Genomic DNA, 15,760 nt, shown 5'->3' on the forward strand with positions numbered 1-15,760 from the left:
GGGCGGGGTCTAGAATGGGGGCGGGACTTCCTTCCCAACGGAAAGGCGTGCGTGAGCGCAAGCCCCTCCCCGGAACTGCGGTGGACGCGGCTGAGGAGGGCTGGTGCAGCAGTGTCTGAGGTGGTTGGTCGGCGTCCCTCTACGGTGAGTACCGAGGCCGGAGCCGTAGCGGGGCCGGGGCCGGAGCCGGCACCCGAGAGGAGCTGGAGGCGGCCTCCCAGCGCGGGGCTCTCCAGGCCGTTGGGTTCTCGGGACCAGAGAGGGCGGCCGCCGGCCTCGTCAAGCGGCCTGGTCGACCCTGCGCCGGGGGCCCCTCGGTTTCTCTGCTTCGTGAGCCGGTTCGTGCCTGACGCGAGGCGCCAGCGCCGGGCTCCTGGCCGGGCGCCAGGAGGAGCGACCCCCCCCCACCCCCACCCCCGCTTGCTCTCTGTGTCGCAGTCCGCGTCCTCGCCCCCATGTGCCTCCTCCCTTCCCCCCCATCGTTGATCCGGGTTGCTTGTGATCGCGGCGTAGCCCGTGCTGGGGGTGAGCCTTCGTTGCGCTCTGGGTTGCTTTGCCGGTGGGGCGCCATGCTGAGCGGTTCTGGACGTGCGTCACCTTTTTGTCTTCGCGTGACGGTCCAAGGATAAACAGACCCTCATCATCCCCATTTTCCAGACGAGGAACTGAGCCTCACAGTGATTAATACGTGCACCCCAGACCCAGAGCTGGCCAGTGACGCGTCCAGATTTGAACCAAGGTTTCCCTTTGTCTTTCCACAGGATCTATTTTTCTCGGCCTTTCTGAAAGGGGAGAACGTGGCTCGAGTTCCAGTCTGATGACTTGTTCATAGGTCACTTGTTTTTAAATCACTTAAAAGGTAATGAAAAAGCTGGTTGGGTTTTAAGCCATTTGGCAAAGGCCAGAGTGGTGGCAAAGGCATCTGCCCTCTTGGGGCAAGGCTTGAGAAGGAAGAAGGCTCTGTGCACTCTTAATAAAGCTGTCCCCCTCACCCACCCTCCAGCGACCCCCTCAGGTTCTTATTCAGCCTTCAAAATGGCTTGGGAGTGGCAGGCTTCACCCACCACGCTTTACAGAATGTTATTTATTGCAGAGAACATTTTGTGACCTAGCTAGTAAACCCCTCCCCCCTTTTAAAAATATGAGAACGCCGAGGTTCAGAGAGGATTAAGCAGGAGCTGCCAAGGGCACACGAGCGGTTGGCATTGGATCTGGAATCCAAACCAGATCTCGCTCATATTTCTTTGCCACACCTCCTGTGTCCCCTCTGTTGCAGGCCAAGCTGCCCACTCTGCGGGTACATTTCTTTCCTTCTTTGATCTTCTCTAGCTGGCAGCATCAGCGTTAGAGCCATCTTTGTGTCTTCACTTCTTTGCAGGGCGTGATACTCTGTAGGCTGCTTAGAAACTATCTGTTGCCTCAGAACCCTGTGCTTCTCAGTTGCCAATCTAATGGAACATTTCTCTCCTTTTCAGCAACCATGAAGCTGAAAGAGAAAAAATCGAGGCCAGAGCCACCAAACTATGGCAGAATTCAGAGGAAGGGCATCAGAGTTGTGGGAAAATGGAAGCAGGTGAAGATTGACCCAAATATGTTTGCAAACGGACAGATGGATGACTTGGTGTGCTTTGAGGAACTGACGGATTATCAGTTGGTCTCCTCTGGGGAGGGTTCCTCCAGTCTCTTCTCAAAGGAGGAGCCCAAGAAGAGAAAGTCACAAGCTGTTTCAGAAGGAGAGGAGGAAGGAGAGTCTACCTCCTCAAAGAAGAAGATGAAGTTGAAGAAGAGTAGAGCTGTGGAAACTGAAGGAAGCAGTGCCCAGAAAGTGTTTGAGGGCAAAGATACTGAGCCAGGGCCCCAGGGAGATGGCACAGTTTGTCCTGATCCAGAGGTAGGGGAGATGGCATCAGAAAGCCCGGCCCAGATGGTTCCAAAAAAGAAGAACAAGAAAGGGAAAAAAAAATCAGAGCCTCCCCAGGGTACTACTCCAAAGGTGCCCAAAAGAGCAAAGACGTGGATGCCTGAAATGCGTGATCACAAGGCAGACGTATCAGCTTGGAAGGATCTGTTTGTACCCAAGCCAGTTCTCCGAGGGCTCAGCTTCCTAGGCTTCTCTGCGCCCACACCAGTCCAAGCTCTGACCTTGGCACCTGCCATTCGTGACAAACTGGACATCCTTGGGGCTGCTGAGACAGGTAAGGGCATCCTTATCTGGCCAGCGCAAGATTGCTTCTGGATTGAGCTTGTGGCTGCTAACAGGCTGGTTGGCTGGGAGACGGGAATGTTGGGGGCACGACCACAAAAGCACTGTTGAGTGAAGGTTTTCAGAGGTCGGCTAGCTCTGGGTTGAAAGAGGCCACTTCCTGATTGGTGCCCTAGGCAGGTCACTTTATTTCTTTGCGCCCTGTAGACCCTATTATAAAATGGAGATAGACAACTGCAGTACCTACTTCTTTTGCTATGTGGGTTAAATGTAAGTGCCTACTAAATTTATACATTTACACAATAGTAAACTAGTAACAAAGAGCAATAGTAAACTAAAATTTACACAGTGCATTGTAAGTGATCTGTAAATGGTAGTTTTTTTCCAGGTCTTGAGCCTTTTCTGAATGGCTCAGAGGTAAAGTAGGGCTAAGATCAGCCCTCTGGAGAGGTAGATCTTCATTAGTATGAGGAAGAAGTGTCTCATTCGCAAGAGTTGTCCAGAGATAAAAAGGGCTGCGTTGGGAGTTGGTGGGTTTATTGGCATTGGAAGGATTTGAGTTTGTGATGACCATTGGGTGGATTTGGTAGGCAGATTTGGGCAGGAGGTGACTGTTGGGACTAGGCATTGTTTGAAGATCCCTCATTCCTTGGGCCACCTAAGACTTTGTGAAGCCAGGACAGGTTGACTCACCCTGGGGAGACTCAACTACTGATGGGGGAAAGAGCAATACAAGCCTGGAACTATTAGTCTAACTTGACCAGCAATAACCAATAGAAATATATATATGTAACGTGAGCCACATATGTAAGTTAAAATTTCCTAGGAGCCATATTAAAAAAGGTTTTTAGAAAGTGAAAATTAATTTTAGCAATATATTTAACCAATTGCATAGCATATTTCAGTACGCAATGAATGTAAAATTTTTGAGATATTTTACATTCTTATTTTTATACTGTTTTCAGACTCTGATGTGTATTTTCAACTTGCCGCCCATCTCAGTTTAGAGTAACCACATTTTAAGTGCTTGACAGCTGTATGTGGCTAGTGGCTATTATATTGTATGGCATAGAACTGTAACCAAAAGTGGGTCCAGCTGCTCGCCGCTCAAAAGCCAATAAAGAGACCAGCTTGGTGGAAAGGAAAGTTTGCTTTATTTTGGATGCTGGCAACGGGGGCGGTGGGGGGTGGGGTGGGGGGTGCTCCTGTCTGAAGGCCGACCCCCCCCCCCAACCAGTGGACAAGAGCTGTTATAGATGGAGGGGAGGGGGCCGCATGCAGAAACAGCAGAGTCAGCTGTTGACAGTCATCTTGAAATTGGTCATTGGTGGTCTGACCAGCATCGTCTTCATTGTTTTAAGTACAGTTAATCTTCAGTTCCAGGGTCGGTTTGTTTCCATTTTCTTGAGGCCAGTTCTCGGAATGGCAGGTTATGTCATGGCTACAGTCTGGTCATCATGTAGTTAACTTTTTCCACCTGGTGGGCGTTTTATCTGTAGATACACAGAGGGTATCTACAAGACAGCTCACAGAATATGGCTCAGAATATTATCTGTAGCCCTCGAGAAGGAACTAAAGGTCCTTAGCTATGCTTATTGACTAAACTATTATGATTTGGTCTTGTTGGACTGCTTTCCTTTGCTTCTGCATTTTCTCACTTCTCTGATTAAACTTATTCTTTGGCTGAAGTTTTTCCACAGACAAAGGCAGGCAGAGGACATGGGGGGTGAGGACCATAGGGTCCTGCTGCATTTCAGAGCTAGACCATGTAGACCAGCGGTCCCCAACCTTTTTGGCACCAGGGACCGGTTTTGTGGAAGACAGTTTTTCCACGGAAGGGGGTGGGTGGTGGTTTCAGGATGATTCAAGTGCATTACATTTATTGTGCACTTTATTTCTATTACTGTTAGTTACATTGTAATATGTAATGAAATAATCATACAGTTCACCATAATGTTGACGGGAGGCTGAGCTCAGGGAGTAATTTGAGCAATGGGGAGCGGCTGTAAATACAGATGAAGCTTCGCTAACTCGCCGGCCGCTCACCTCCTGCTGTGCGGCCTGGTTCCTAACAGGCCACAGACCGCTTCGGGTCCGTGGCCTGGGGGTTGGGGACCCCTGATCTAGACACTCTGTGCCTTGGATTTCTGGAAGAGTGGTCAGGAAACTTGAGGTGAGGTCCTGTATAAGAATCATAAAGATGGAAGAGGGAGGAAACCCCAGGAAAGGGGGATGGAGGTAACAGTAATAGCTTAGAACATTTATTTAACATTTAAAATACGTCACGTCCTGTGTTACATGCATGAACTCAGTTTCTCAAAACCACCCTGAGGTAGGTTCCGTTATTATTCCCATCTTAGTGAAGAGGAAACTCGGCCTCACAGAGGGTAGACAGTGTCCCTAAAACTGCCCCACTGAAAAGTGGTAGTGCTTGAATAGTTCTAGACTAGGTCTATGCTCTGTTAAGCATTCGGCTACACTACTTTGGTATGTGCAGAGAGGCCTGGAAGTCTGTTTCCGGAAGGCAGAGGAGAGATGTGAGCCACTGTGGCTAGAGATTGACATTTGGATTTATACCACAGCTCCTATCAGGCTATTTCTATGGAATGCTGTGAATCCACAGGTCCAAGTCTCCAAGACTTTTGGGGCTGTGGGCAAACTGCTGCCAATGCAGATAATGAATATATCCATCACCCCCAAAAGATGTTTGGGCCCCTTAATAATCCCTCCTTCCCTACCTAGGCTCCCCTCCTTGTTCATCCCCAGGTAACCTCTGATAGTCTTTCTATCGCTATCAATTAGTTTGCATTTTCCAGAATTTTAAAATGGAATCATACAATATGTATTTTGGGGAGGGAGAGTGTCTGCTCTTTAAACTCAGCATACTTTGAGATTCAAAGCCATGTTACTGCAAATACCAATGGTTCGTTTCTTTTTATTGATGAGTAGTATTCCACTGTATGGATAGAGTGCAGTTTGTTTATCTGTTGATGGATATAGTTCTGTTCTTCCTAGTTGTGGGCATTTACAAGTAAAACTATCATAAATATTGATGTATCAGTCTTTGTATGGATATATGCTTTGATTCCTGTTGGGTAAATACCTAGGTGTGGAATGGCTAGGTCTTATGGTAAATGTAACTTTTTAGGAGTTTTCCAAAGTGATTGTACCATTTTACATAATCACCAGGTTATGAGAGTTCAGATTGGTCCATGTCCTTGCCAGTACTTGGTGTGGTCAGTCTTTAATTTGATTTAGACTTTAAAAATTTTAGTGATATTTCCTTGTGGCTTTCATTGGTATTTCCCTAGTGACTCCTTGAGCGGTGTCTTTTCCAGTGCCTAATTGTATCCATGTTATCTTCTTTGGTGGTGTCTGTTTAGTTCTTTTGCCCATGTTTTAACCGGGTTGTGGTTTTCCTATTATTGAATTCATAATATATTCTAGATACACCTCCTTTATCAGATATGTGATGTGCATTGTTTTCTCCCAGTCTGTGGCTTCTTTCTTCATTCTCCTTACAGTGTCTTTCGAAGAGCAGGAGTTATTTATTTTTTTAATTTTTATTTATTTATTTATTTATGGCTGTGTTGGGTCTTCGTTTCTGTGCCAGGGCTTTCTCTAGTTGCGGCAAGTGGGGGCCACTCTTCATCGCATTGTGCGGGCCTCTCACTATCGCGGCCTCTCTTGTTGCGGAGCTCAGGCTCCAGACGCGCAGGCTCAGTAATTGTGGCTCACGGGCCTAGTTGCTCCGCGGCCTGTAGGATCTTCCCAGACCAGGGCCCGAACCCGTGTCCCCGGCATTGGCAGGCAGATTCTCAACCACTGCGCCACCAGGGAAGCCCAGGAGTTATTTATTTTGATGAAGTTTAAATGATCACTTTTTCTTTTACAGATGTGCTTACCTAAGAATCCTTTGCCTAACACAAGATCACAAAGATTTTCTCCTATATTTTCTTGTAGAAGTGTTACTAGTTTTAGGTTCTGTGTTTCAGTCTGATCCTTCCTGTGTTAACTTTTATGGGGAGAAATACAGATCAAAGGTTTGGTTTTGTTTTGCATGTGGCTATCTAATTATTCCAGCACCGTTTGTTGAAAAACTACTCTTTCTCCACTGAATTGCCTTTGCATCTTTTTTGAAAATCAGTGACCGTATAGGTGTGGGTCTATTTCTGGAGTCTTTTCTTTGCCATTGATCTATTTGTCTATCTTTACTGTTTTCCCAATACGTCACTATGTTGGATACAGTAGCTTTAGAATAAGTCTTAAAATCAGGTAGTATAAGTCCTCCAGTTTTGTCTTTTTAAAAGTTATTTTGGCTATTCTAGGCCCTTGGCGTTTCAAGGTGAATTTTAAAGTCAGTTTTTCAATTTCTACAAAAAAGTCAGCTGGTATTCGGATTGGGATTGCATTGGTTATAGAGCCAACTGAGGACATGACATCTGGACAATATAGAATCTTCCAGTCCATGAATGTGGTATAGCTCTCCATTTTTTTAGGTCTTCAGTTTTTCTTAGCTGCGCTTTGTAGTTTTCAGTGTATGCACATCTATTAGATTTATCCTTAAGTATTTCATATTTTCAATGCTTTTGTAAATGGTAATTTAAGATTTCCTATTTCTGATGCTAATAAATAGAAATCTGCATTTTTGTATATTGATCTTGTATCCTGCAACTTGGTACCATCAACTGGTTTCTTCAAGATTATATAGGATTTTCTTCAAAGATGACTATTCATCCAGTCTGGCTGCCTTTTGTTTATTTTTGTCTTATGTGTTGCACCGGCTAAAACTCCAGTACAGTTGGAATTGAAGTGCTATAGTGGGCATCATTGCTTGATCACTTATTTGCTTCTGCTTGAGGCATTTTAATTTTGGAACCACTTTAAATTCTCAGCTTGAAGTGTTTTGTTTTGTTTATTTGTTTTTGTCCACACAGATGGTGTGAATACTTGGGCTCCATATACGTTCAAAGGCTAGTTTGAAAATGTTCAAGCATAGACAGAAGTTTTAAAGTTTTCTCGAAAACTAAGAAAATTTTCTTTTACTCCCTCCTTCCCCACCAGGGAAAGGTTTTGGGAAAGTATTATATAGATTTTCATTCCTTACCCTTCAATTTTGTGTTCCTTCACAAGAGCAACAAACACACACACACACACACATACACAACTTGCCCATCTCTATAGGGTTTCATTGTTTGGACATTTGTCTGTAGTTTATTGGTGACCTCAGCCCGCAATGCCAGTCTGTCAGACTTTTCCTCAGACTCCTAATTACAGGTGCCCTCTGGTTGCAGAGCTGTAGGGGTACCGTACCTGTGTAGGGTAGAAGGAGCTTTGGATTGGTCAGGGTGGCACTTGGCTATGTCAGGGTCCCTCATTCCGTGTAAAGGATAGAACCTCAGGCAAAAGTGTGTACATCTGTTGATTGACACTGTTTTTGTTTGTTTTTTGTTTGTTTTTTGTTGTTCTTCTAAGGAAGTGGGAAAACTCTTGCCTTTGCCATTCCAATGATTCATGCGGTGCTGCAGTGGCAGGTGAAGAAGAAGCCTATCCCAGCTCTAAGAAACACAGGAGCACCACTTGGGAAGACCAGTAATGAGGCTGGAGTTGAGACAGGATCACCAGGCAGGGCTGGAACTGAGTCTGGAGCTTTGCCTGCTGAGATTGGAATTGAGGGTGAAGCACTGCCCAGTGAGGCTGGAGCGAAGGCTAGAGCACCACGCAGCCAGGCAAGAGCCAAGATTGGAGCTACAGTCTCAAACCAGGTGCTGCCCTCCTGTGATGATGATGATGATGATGATGATGATGATGATGATGATGCCGGTGAAGGACCTTCTTCCCTGATCAGGGAGACGCCCATTCCCAAACAGGATGAAAACAAGGAGGACAAGCTTGATGAAGAGCAGACTAGAAAGTTCAAACAAGAATTGGGTGGCAGAATTGCACATCCAAGGCGTCCTTTGCTTGGACTGGTTCTGACTCCCACTCGAGAGCTAGCCGTTCAAGTCAAACAACACATTGATGCTGTGGCCAAGTTTACAGGTGAGGTTTAATTCCGTTTAATAAATGTTGCCTGAAAGGATTCCAGTAGCTGGGGTGGCAGAGGTGAATCAGCTGTGCCCGCCCTCTAGAGGGAACCTTTCTCTTCTGCCAGAGAATTAAGCCCGACAGAAAACTGTTTGAGTGACACATTCTTTATTCTCCCAAGGATAACACATAGCTAATGCTATTCTAGCTGCATAGGAAATTGGTTAACTTACTGGATACAGTAGATACTTGGGGCAGTGTTTGGCAAACCACTGTTTGGGTTTCTTTTTTTTTTTTTTGTAAATAAAGTGCTGCCACACCCACTTATTTACATATGTCTATGGTCACTTTTGCATCACCAATGCAGAGTGGAATAGAGGTAGTAATTGTACAGAGACCATTTAGCCCACAGGGCCCAAAATGTTTACTGTTGGAAAAGTTTGCTGACTCCTGCCTTAGGGCATTAGAACTTAACTTTTTCAGGGAATTCTTTGGGAAAGGCTGCAGAGTCGGGGTTTCAATTTTGTAGTAAAAGGAGCAGTTACTTATCAAGCTCTGACTGTGTATTACAAGGCACTTTACTAAACACTTTGCTTGCATGATCCTTTGTGTTCCTTCCATACTGGCTACCTTACGAAGTCCTCCACTAGAGAGGAGAAGAGAACACTAGCCATCAGAGGAGATTCAGTTTAATTTTAATTGAGGGGCATGGACAGGAAGGAACTCCTAGGGGAGGTGTGTCACAGCTACAAGTTACATCTTTCCCAGCACTGTGGTGCACCACTGCTCATTTTTTCCAGAGCTTTGGATGTCACCATGCCTGGGTTCAAATCCAGCCCTACTGGTGTGGTTGGAGGGGAAAGAGTAGAAAAAAATGAGGTTGGGGAAATAGTCAGGGCCTAGATCATAGAAGACCTGGTAAGCCCTCTAGCAATGGCATCAACAGGGCAAGCCAGCTCTTAGCACCCCCCTGGAGAGGGGAGCTGTGCTGGTGACTGGCAGCCTTTACTAATCTGGGGGCGCCTGTGTCGGCGTTGGAAGAACTGAGCAATTAGTCTGAATAACAGTGTCCCTTTTGTTTTGTGTACCATAGGCATTAAAACTGCTATTTTGGTTGGTGGAATGTCCACACAGAAACAGCAGAGGATGCTGAACCGTCAGCCTGAGATTGTGATTGCCACTCCAGGCCGGCTGTGGGAGCTAGTTAAAGAAAAGCACCCTCATTTGAGCAACCTTCGGCAGCTCAGGTGAGAAACAGTACCTCCCCCTTGCCCCCACCCCCTGTTCTGAAGCGGACCTGAGGTGACATGGTACAGTGTGCAGTGCCTTCTCCCTGTTACAAAGTGCCATGGTGTGGTACTAGCCAGACTTGGGCCTTTAGAAAACCGAGCATGTGTGAGGGAGATTGGTTGAGGGCCCTGGGGGTGGTGGGGTGGTAGAGTATGCTGTGGATGACTCCTCTTACCTGCTGCTAACCAGGTGATGTGGGTCTGTCTGGATCCGTAGGTGCCTGGTGGTCGATGAGGCTGACCGCATGGTTGAGAAAGGCCACTTTGCTGAGCTCTCAAAGCTGCTAGAGATGCTCAGTGATTCCCAGTACAACCCAAAGAGACAGACACTTGTTTTTTCGGCCACGCTGACCCTGGTACATCAAGCTCCTGCTCGAATCCTTCACAAGAAGCACGCTAAGAAAATTGACAAAACTGCCAAACTTGACCTCCTCATGCAGAAGATTGGCATGAGGGGCAAGCCCAAGGTCATCGACCTTACAAGAAAGGAGGCCACGGTAGAGACACTTACAAAGACCAAGATCCATTGTGAGACTGATGAGAAAGACTTATATCTGTACTACTTCCTGATGCAGTATGCAGGCCGCACCTTAGTGTTTGCCAACAGTATCTCCTGCATCAAACGCCTCTCTGGGCTCCTCAAAGTCCTGGATATCATGCCACTGACCCTACATGCCTGCATGCACCAGAAGCAGAGGCTCAGAAACCTGGAGCAGTTTGCCCATCTGGAGGAGTAAGTCAGGCCTGCGCACAGATTAGCCATTGGGTCTAGGTCACCAGGATGGTGGGAAGCTACCTTCTCTCGTGGGAGCCTTATCGGTAGAAGGTAGCCTTTTTTTTTTTGCACAGCGTGAGGCAGGCTTACTCTCATCTAGTACATTTGGTTGCTGGGAATGCCCAACAGAAACTTCTTTAATAATGAGTAATGGTGACAATAATACCTATTATTATTGAACACTTAATAACAGATTAAGTATTGTGCTTGCATTTTAGATACATTATTACATTCATTCACTTGGAACATCCTTGAGAAGAAGAATAGAGTCATGGTTAAGAGCACAGACTGGAAGCGGACTGCTTGAGATCAAATCCTGGCTGTGTCACTTCTAGCTGGTCAGATTACTTTGTGTTTCAGTTTTCTCATAATCAGTATAATAATAGAAGTTATGGCAGAGGGTTGTTCTGAGGAGTAAGTGAACTTATGCATTTGAAGTGTTCGGAACAGTGCTTGGCACATGGTATGAGCTTGCTAAATGTTAGCTTTAATACTTACCACTTGTCATTATTCTTATTTTATAGATTAAAAAAAGTAAGGTTTAGAAAAGCACTTAAGCTTGCCCAAGGTTTCTCAGCTTGGAAGTGGTAGAGCTGGGCCTCAGACCAGCCTGTCAGACTGCGGAGCTCACGCTGTCGTGTCCATCTGCTCTTGGGCCAGAGTGATGGTCAGGCAGGCAGCACGGGGCAGATTGTCAAAATGAGGGCCTGGGAAGCTGGGCTTTAAATTGGCTTCTGCCCACATTGTTTTGTCAGGTTACCGGTTACAGATGAGTTTCAAGAACAAGTGGTTCACTTCCCTCTGAATGTTAGTAAGTAGAGTTAGTGGTTCATTGGATCAGGAGTTGGCAAACGATAGCCCATGGGCCAGATCTGGCTTGTTGCCTGTTTTTATAAGTAAAGTTTTATCGGAACACAGCGAGGCCTATTTATGTATCGTCTATAGCTGTTTTTGTGCTATAATGGCAGAGTTGAGTAGTTTCAACAGACGTCACCCACAAAGCCAAAAATAGTTTACCCTCTGGCCCTTGACAGAAAAAGTTTGCTGACCTTGACTTAGAGCGGTGGTTTAATATTTTACAAACTTTAGTTTGCATCATATTCCACAGCCCTATCTCAGAGATACAGGAAGTGGGGACCCTGAAGGGCCTAAAATCTTAAGTTTTTAAGACATACGTCAGGTGCTTTTGACTCCCCTCAAACTACACATACATTAAGAAACATCACCCAGTACATATTACTGAGTGCTTGCTGTGAACCTGGCACTGTTCTAGGGGCTGGTAATAGAATAGTGAGTAGTACAAAGTCCCTGCTGTCATGGAGTTTACATCCCAGGGGAGGGAGGTAATAAACTGAGAAGTAAGTATGCAGTTCGTCAAGTGGTGCTAAGTGCTAAGAAGTAAAGTTGTATAGGGAGTTGTGCAGACTGTGGGTGTGTGGTCTGGGAGGCTTTTCTCATAAGGTGAGATTTGAGCAGAGAGTAGAAGAAAGTAAGGAAATGTGAATATCTGAGGAAGACCTTTATGGCCTAAGGTGCACTAAGTGCACAGGCTGGGAGGCAAGAGCAGGTTTGGCATGTTTGAGGAAGAGCGAGGAGAGCAAGGACGCCTGTGTGACTGGAGGGAATTAAGTGGGAGGGTGATAGGAGATGAGGTCACCGACCTAGAGTATGGCCCCATTTAATGCACTTGAGGTAGTCTTTATTATTGCAGAGTGTGTGGCTTGTCGATTGCGGCCAGTGAAACCCAGGTTTGGATCCTGGCTCCACAACTGAACAGCCATATATATACCTTGGGAAGTTAATCTCTCTGAGCCTCAGCTTCTTTATCTGTCAAAGGGACATATGTAATAGTATTGTCTCGTAGAGTGTTTGTAAGGATTGTTGTGTTTAGAGTACTCAGTGGTAAGAATTTGATAAATGATAGCCGTTAGTTATTATTAATGAGCTTTCTCTCTCCACCACAGTTGTGTTCTCCTGGCAACAGATGTGGCAGCTCGGGGCCTGGATATTCCTAAAGTCCAGCATGTCATCCATTACCAGGTAGGGACATCAGGGAATTTGTAGGCATCTCCCAACATTGAGTGGGGAATTTTTAAAGCAAGGGTTGAGGGAGGAGGAATTGTTGGTCCCAAGGCCTCACGCAACAGAGAATACCACGAGCATCTAGTGACCAACTGGCTGCTGCCACTTTTGGAACACTGTGGTGAGAGTTATTCTCCAAAACCTCTTGACACTGTCTGATGTCAAATATCTGATAGCCCCTTTCTTTTTGAGTTGGGCAGGCTACTTAGTATTGGCAGGTTAGAGTCTTAGTTTCTTCCATGAAATGGGCATCATAAGTTTAGCATGTAAAATGATTACCCTGCTTGTAGAGAAATAAAAGAGTGTGGTAATTAAGTCCTGCCTGGGCTTAAATCCCAGCTGTGTACCCTTGAGCAAGTTATTTAGTGTCTTTGTGCCTCAATTTTTTCATTTGTTAAATGGCAGTTATTACAGTATCGACTTCTTAAGTTCTTATTAAGGTGAAATAAGTTATTACGTGTGAGGAGTTTAGAAAGCCAGGTGGCACTTCCTAAATGTTAGCTGCTGTTGATCCTGACATTAATATCAGCACATGTACCTGGTAAAGATTAGCATAGAGTGGTGGTTAGGCCTATGGGCTCCGGGACCACACTTCCAGTGTTTGAATGCTTCTTGGCTGCTGCTTAGTGGGTGAGCTTTTGGCATGTGACTTAGTATGTCTGGTTTCAGTGTCATCATTTGTAAATTGGGAGTAATAACGCTACCTACGCCATAGGGTAATCACCGAATTAAACGAGCTAATGCTGACGGATCGCATAAATAAATAAAGTAAAATAAAGACTCTTCACTGCATAATGACCGAGGGATCAATCCTAGACGAAGATATAACAATTGTAAATATTTATGCCCCCAACATAGGGGCAACTCACTACATAAGGCAAATGCTAAGGGCCATGAAAGGGGAAGCTGACAGTAACACAGTCACAGTAGGGGACGTTAACACCCAGCTGGCGTCCTCAGCAGCCTCACTACCTGCAGAACTTCTGACACTGCTCTTCCTTCCCAGACAGTGACCTCGCAGGGTAGGCAGGGCCGTAGGAGGTGGGGGAGGGGAGAGAGCAACAGGACTCCACTCACTGTATCCCTCTCTGCTTCCATCCAGGGCTGCTGTCACTGTGACCAGAGGTGAGTGTGCTGGGAAGGGGCTTGAGCCCACCTTTACCAGGAGACTTTGGGAACCTCCAGTCTTGTATCAACCCAGGTCACTCTGAAGCCCTAAGACTTAGGCTGGGTGGGCAGTGGGCGGGGCAGAGATGGATTATTAGACGTGAACAGGATTCTGGAGATCAGGGAGCCAAGTAAAGTCATTATTAACTTTAAAAGCTGTGGTCTGTGCAGATTTGGGGGGCAGGCTGGAAGTGCCCGCAGGCTCCTGTAGGACAGAGGACAAGTCTGGGGCAACAGAGAGGTGCCCCTGCCCTCCCCCCGCCAGTCCATCATAAATCAGGCAGAGCACTTCTGATTTTCACACTCTGTTTCTCGGAAAGATAGTGGTGTCCTTGGCTCTGCACCTAGTGTTCCCACACTGCCTCCAAGATGTCAGCTAAAGCCATAGAGAGCGGGGGAGGAGATGCCATTGACCCCTTCCGGCCGGAATCCCCCTCTGATGGTGAGTGCCCTAGGGAAGCTCCAGAGGGCGGGGTGGCCCAGGGCTTGGGGTACCTGAACCAGGGCGGAGGGGATCTGGGTTCTGGCCTGGAGCTGCCACCAGGTGCACTGTGCCCCATCAGGTCTCTAACCTCCTGGGCCTCACACTCCTGCTCTGTGAAGTCTGGAACCTGCCAGCTCCGCGTTGGTGCTGGGTCTCCCTCTCTCTGTCTTCTCCTTGGGTTCACCTCCAAGCATCTTTGTCACCTCTTAGCACAGCTGCCATTGAGGTCCCCTCCCAACATCAGAGTTCTTGGGAGTTTCGGGAGATGGTGGAGGGCACCGTGTGGGGCCTCTGGTCCCTCAGCTGCCCACCCTGCTGGGAGCTCCCCCACCTCTTTTTTTTGTTTTTCCAGAGGAGGATGAACCTTCCCAGTCATCCAACCAGGCCTCTGATGGTTCTCCTGGCAAGCCACCACAGGGGCCACCGCAGGGGCCAGATGGATCTGGCTCTGACCCCAGAGACCCACCCAAGGATGGAGGCAGCAATTTCTCCCGTAAAGCAGGTAACTGATCCCTGACCATCAATCCACGGGCCCTCACCCAACTCCCCACTGCTTAATTCAGCCTTCTGAGTTGTCAGTGTCAGGCCCACGTTCCTGATAGAATCGCTCTGACACTCACATTGTCAGAAAAAGGGCACAGTATACATGAGAGATGAAAGAAATGACGCTCTAGAATCAGAGGAGCCACACTTCAGGACTTGGCTCTGCCTCTGACTTGCTAAGTGACCCAGAACCAGTCACTTGCCCTCTCTGGGCCTTGAATGGTTTGCTTTTAAGCACAGTGTAGGATGAGGTCCCTCTTAGGGCTTTCCCAGAGCCAGGTCATATTCTGTTAGGAGGGACGGAGGTGCTGCTCAGGCTCCAGGGCAGCCGGCAGGCGCAGGCTCAGGCTCAGGCACGGCTCCTTGCCGGTTAAGTCCACTGGCCGTGCCCGACCTTTTGGCCCCATAGCACTCAAGGCGGGTGAGTACCATTTCTCCATTTTCCCTCCTCCCGTGATGCCCCAGGGCCTGGTTGTTAAAGTCCACCCAGGACACACCCTCGCAGAGCAGTGTCACGTGTAAGGGTGGGGCTAGCCTGGGGCCAGGGCAGCAAAAGACACAGGCTTTTTGTTTTATTTTGGGGGGCGGGGCCCATAGAATACACACAGCATTAAATTTACCAAGGTAACCATTTGTCAGCATGCAGTTCAGTACTGTTGACTATATTCGCATTACCATGCAGCCAACCTCCAGAACTCTCTTCATCTGCCCAAAGTGAAACTCTGTACACATTAAACATTAACTACCCATGTCCTCCTGCCCCCAGGTCCTGGCAACCACAGTTCCTTCTGGCTCTAAAAATTTGACTAATCTAATCTAAATTCCACGGAGGTGGTATCATACCGTGTTTGTCTTTTTGTGACTAGTTTATTGTACTTAGCATAACGTTCCCAAGGTTCACCTGTCTGTCAGAACTTGCTGTGTAAGGCTGAATGATATTCTATTGTGTGTATATACCACATGGTGATCATCCATTCATCCGTTGATGGACACTTGGGTTGCTTCCGCCTCTTGGCAATTGTGATCAATGCTGCTGTGAACACGGGGGTGCAAATATCTCTTCAAGACCCCGCTTTCCATTTCTTTGGATATATATCCAGAAATGGGATTGCTGGATCATATGGTTTTCTATTTTTAATTTTCTCAGGAACTGCCGTACATTTTCCATAGAGGTGATAGTGACTAGGGTG

The 15,760-nt window shown here is 46.9% G+C and overlaps 1 protein-coding gene across 6 annotated transcripts; it reads left to right on the plus strand.

Annotated features, from left to right (window-relative positions):
• Nucleotides 1-39: 39 nt before the first annotated feature.
• Nucleotides 40-14,451, plus strand: LOC130707600 (ATP-dependent RNA helicase DDX24-like). Of its 6 annotated transcripts, XR_009007504.1 has the most exons (10): nucleotides 40-144; nucleotides 762-859; nucleotides 1,476-2,195; nucleotides 7,679-8,245; nucleotides 9,324-9,477; nucleotides 9,737-10,252; nucleotides 12,259-12,334; nucleotides 13,479-13,501; nucleotides 13,868-13,985; nucleotides 14,380-14,451. XR_009007504.1 is itself a non-coding variant. In XM_057543058.1 (9 exons), the coding sequence occupies exons 3-9, from the start codon at nucleotides 1,481-1,483 to the stop codon at nucleotides 13,865-13,867; spliced, it is 2,055 nt and encodes a 684-aa protein (XP_057399041.1). In that variant the 5' UTR covers nucleotides 41-144; nucleotides 762-859; nucleotides 1,476-1,480; the 3' UTR covers nucleotides 13,868-13,985. The 6 variants fall into 6 exon arrangements, 4 of the variants coding, with proteins under 4 accessions (XP_057399041.1, XP_057399040.1, XP_057399039.1 ...); XR_009007505.1 differs by lacking the exons at nucleotides 13,868-13,985; nucleotides 14,380-14,451 and adding an exon at nucleotides 10,513-10,632 and having other exon boundaries at nucleotides 13,479-13,507; XM_057543058.1 differs by lacking the exon at nucleotides 14,380-14,451 and having other exon boundaries at nucleotides 41-144; nucleotides 13,864-13,985.
• Nucleotides 14,452-15,760: the final 1,309 nt, after the last annotated feature.

Source organism: Balaenoptera acutorostrata, chromosome 3 (genome assembly GCF_949987535.1).
Source record: "Balaenoptera acutorostrata chromosome 3, mBalAcu1.1, whole genome shotgun sequence".
NCBI lineage: Eukaryota > Metazoa > Chordata > Mammalia > Artiodactyla > Balaenopteridae > Balaenoptera > Balaenoptera acutorostrata.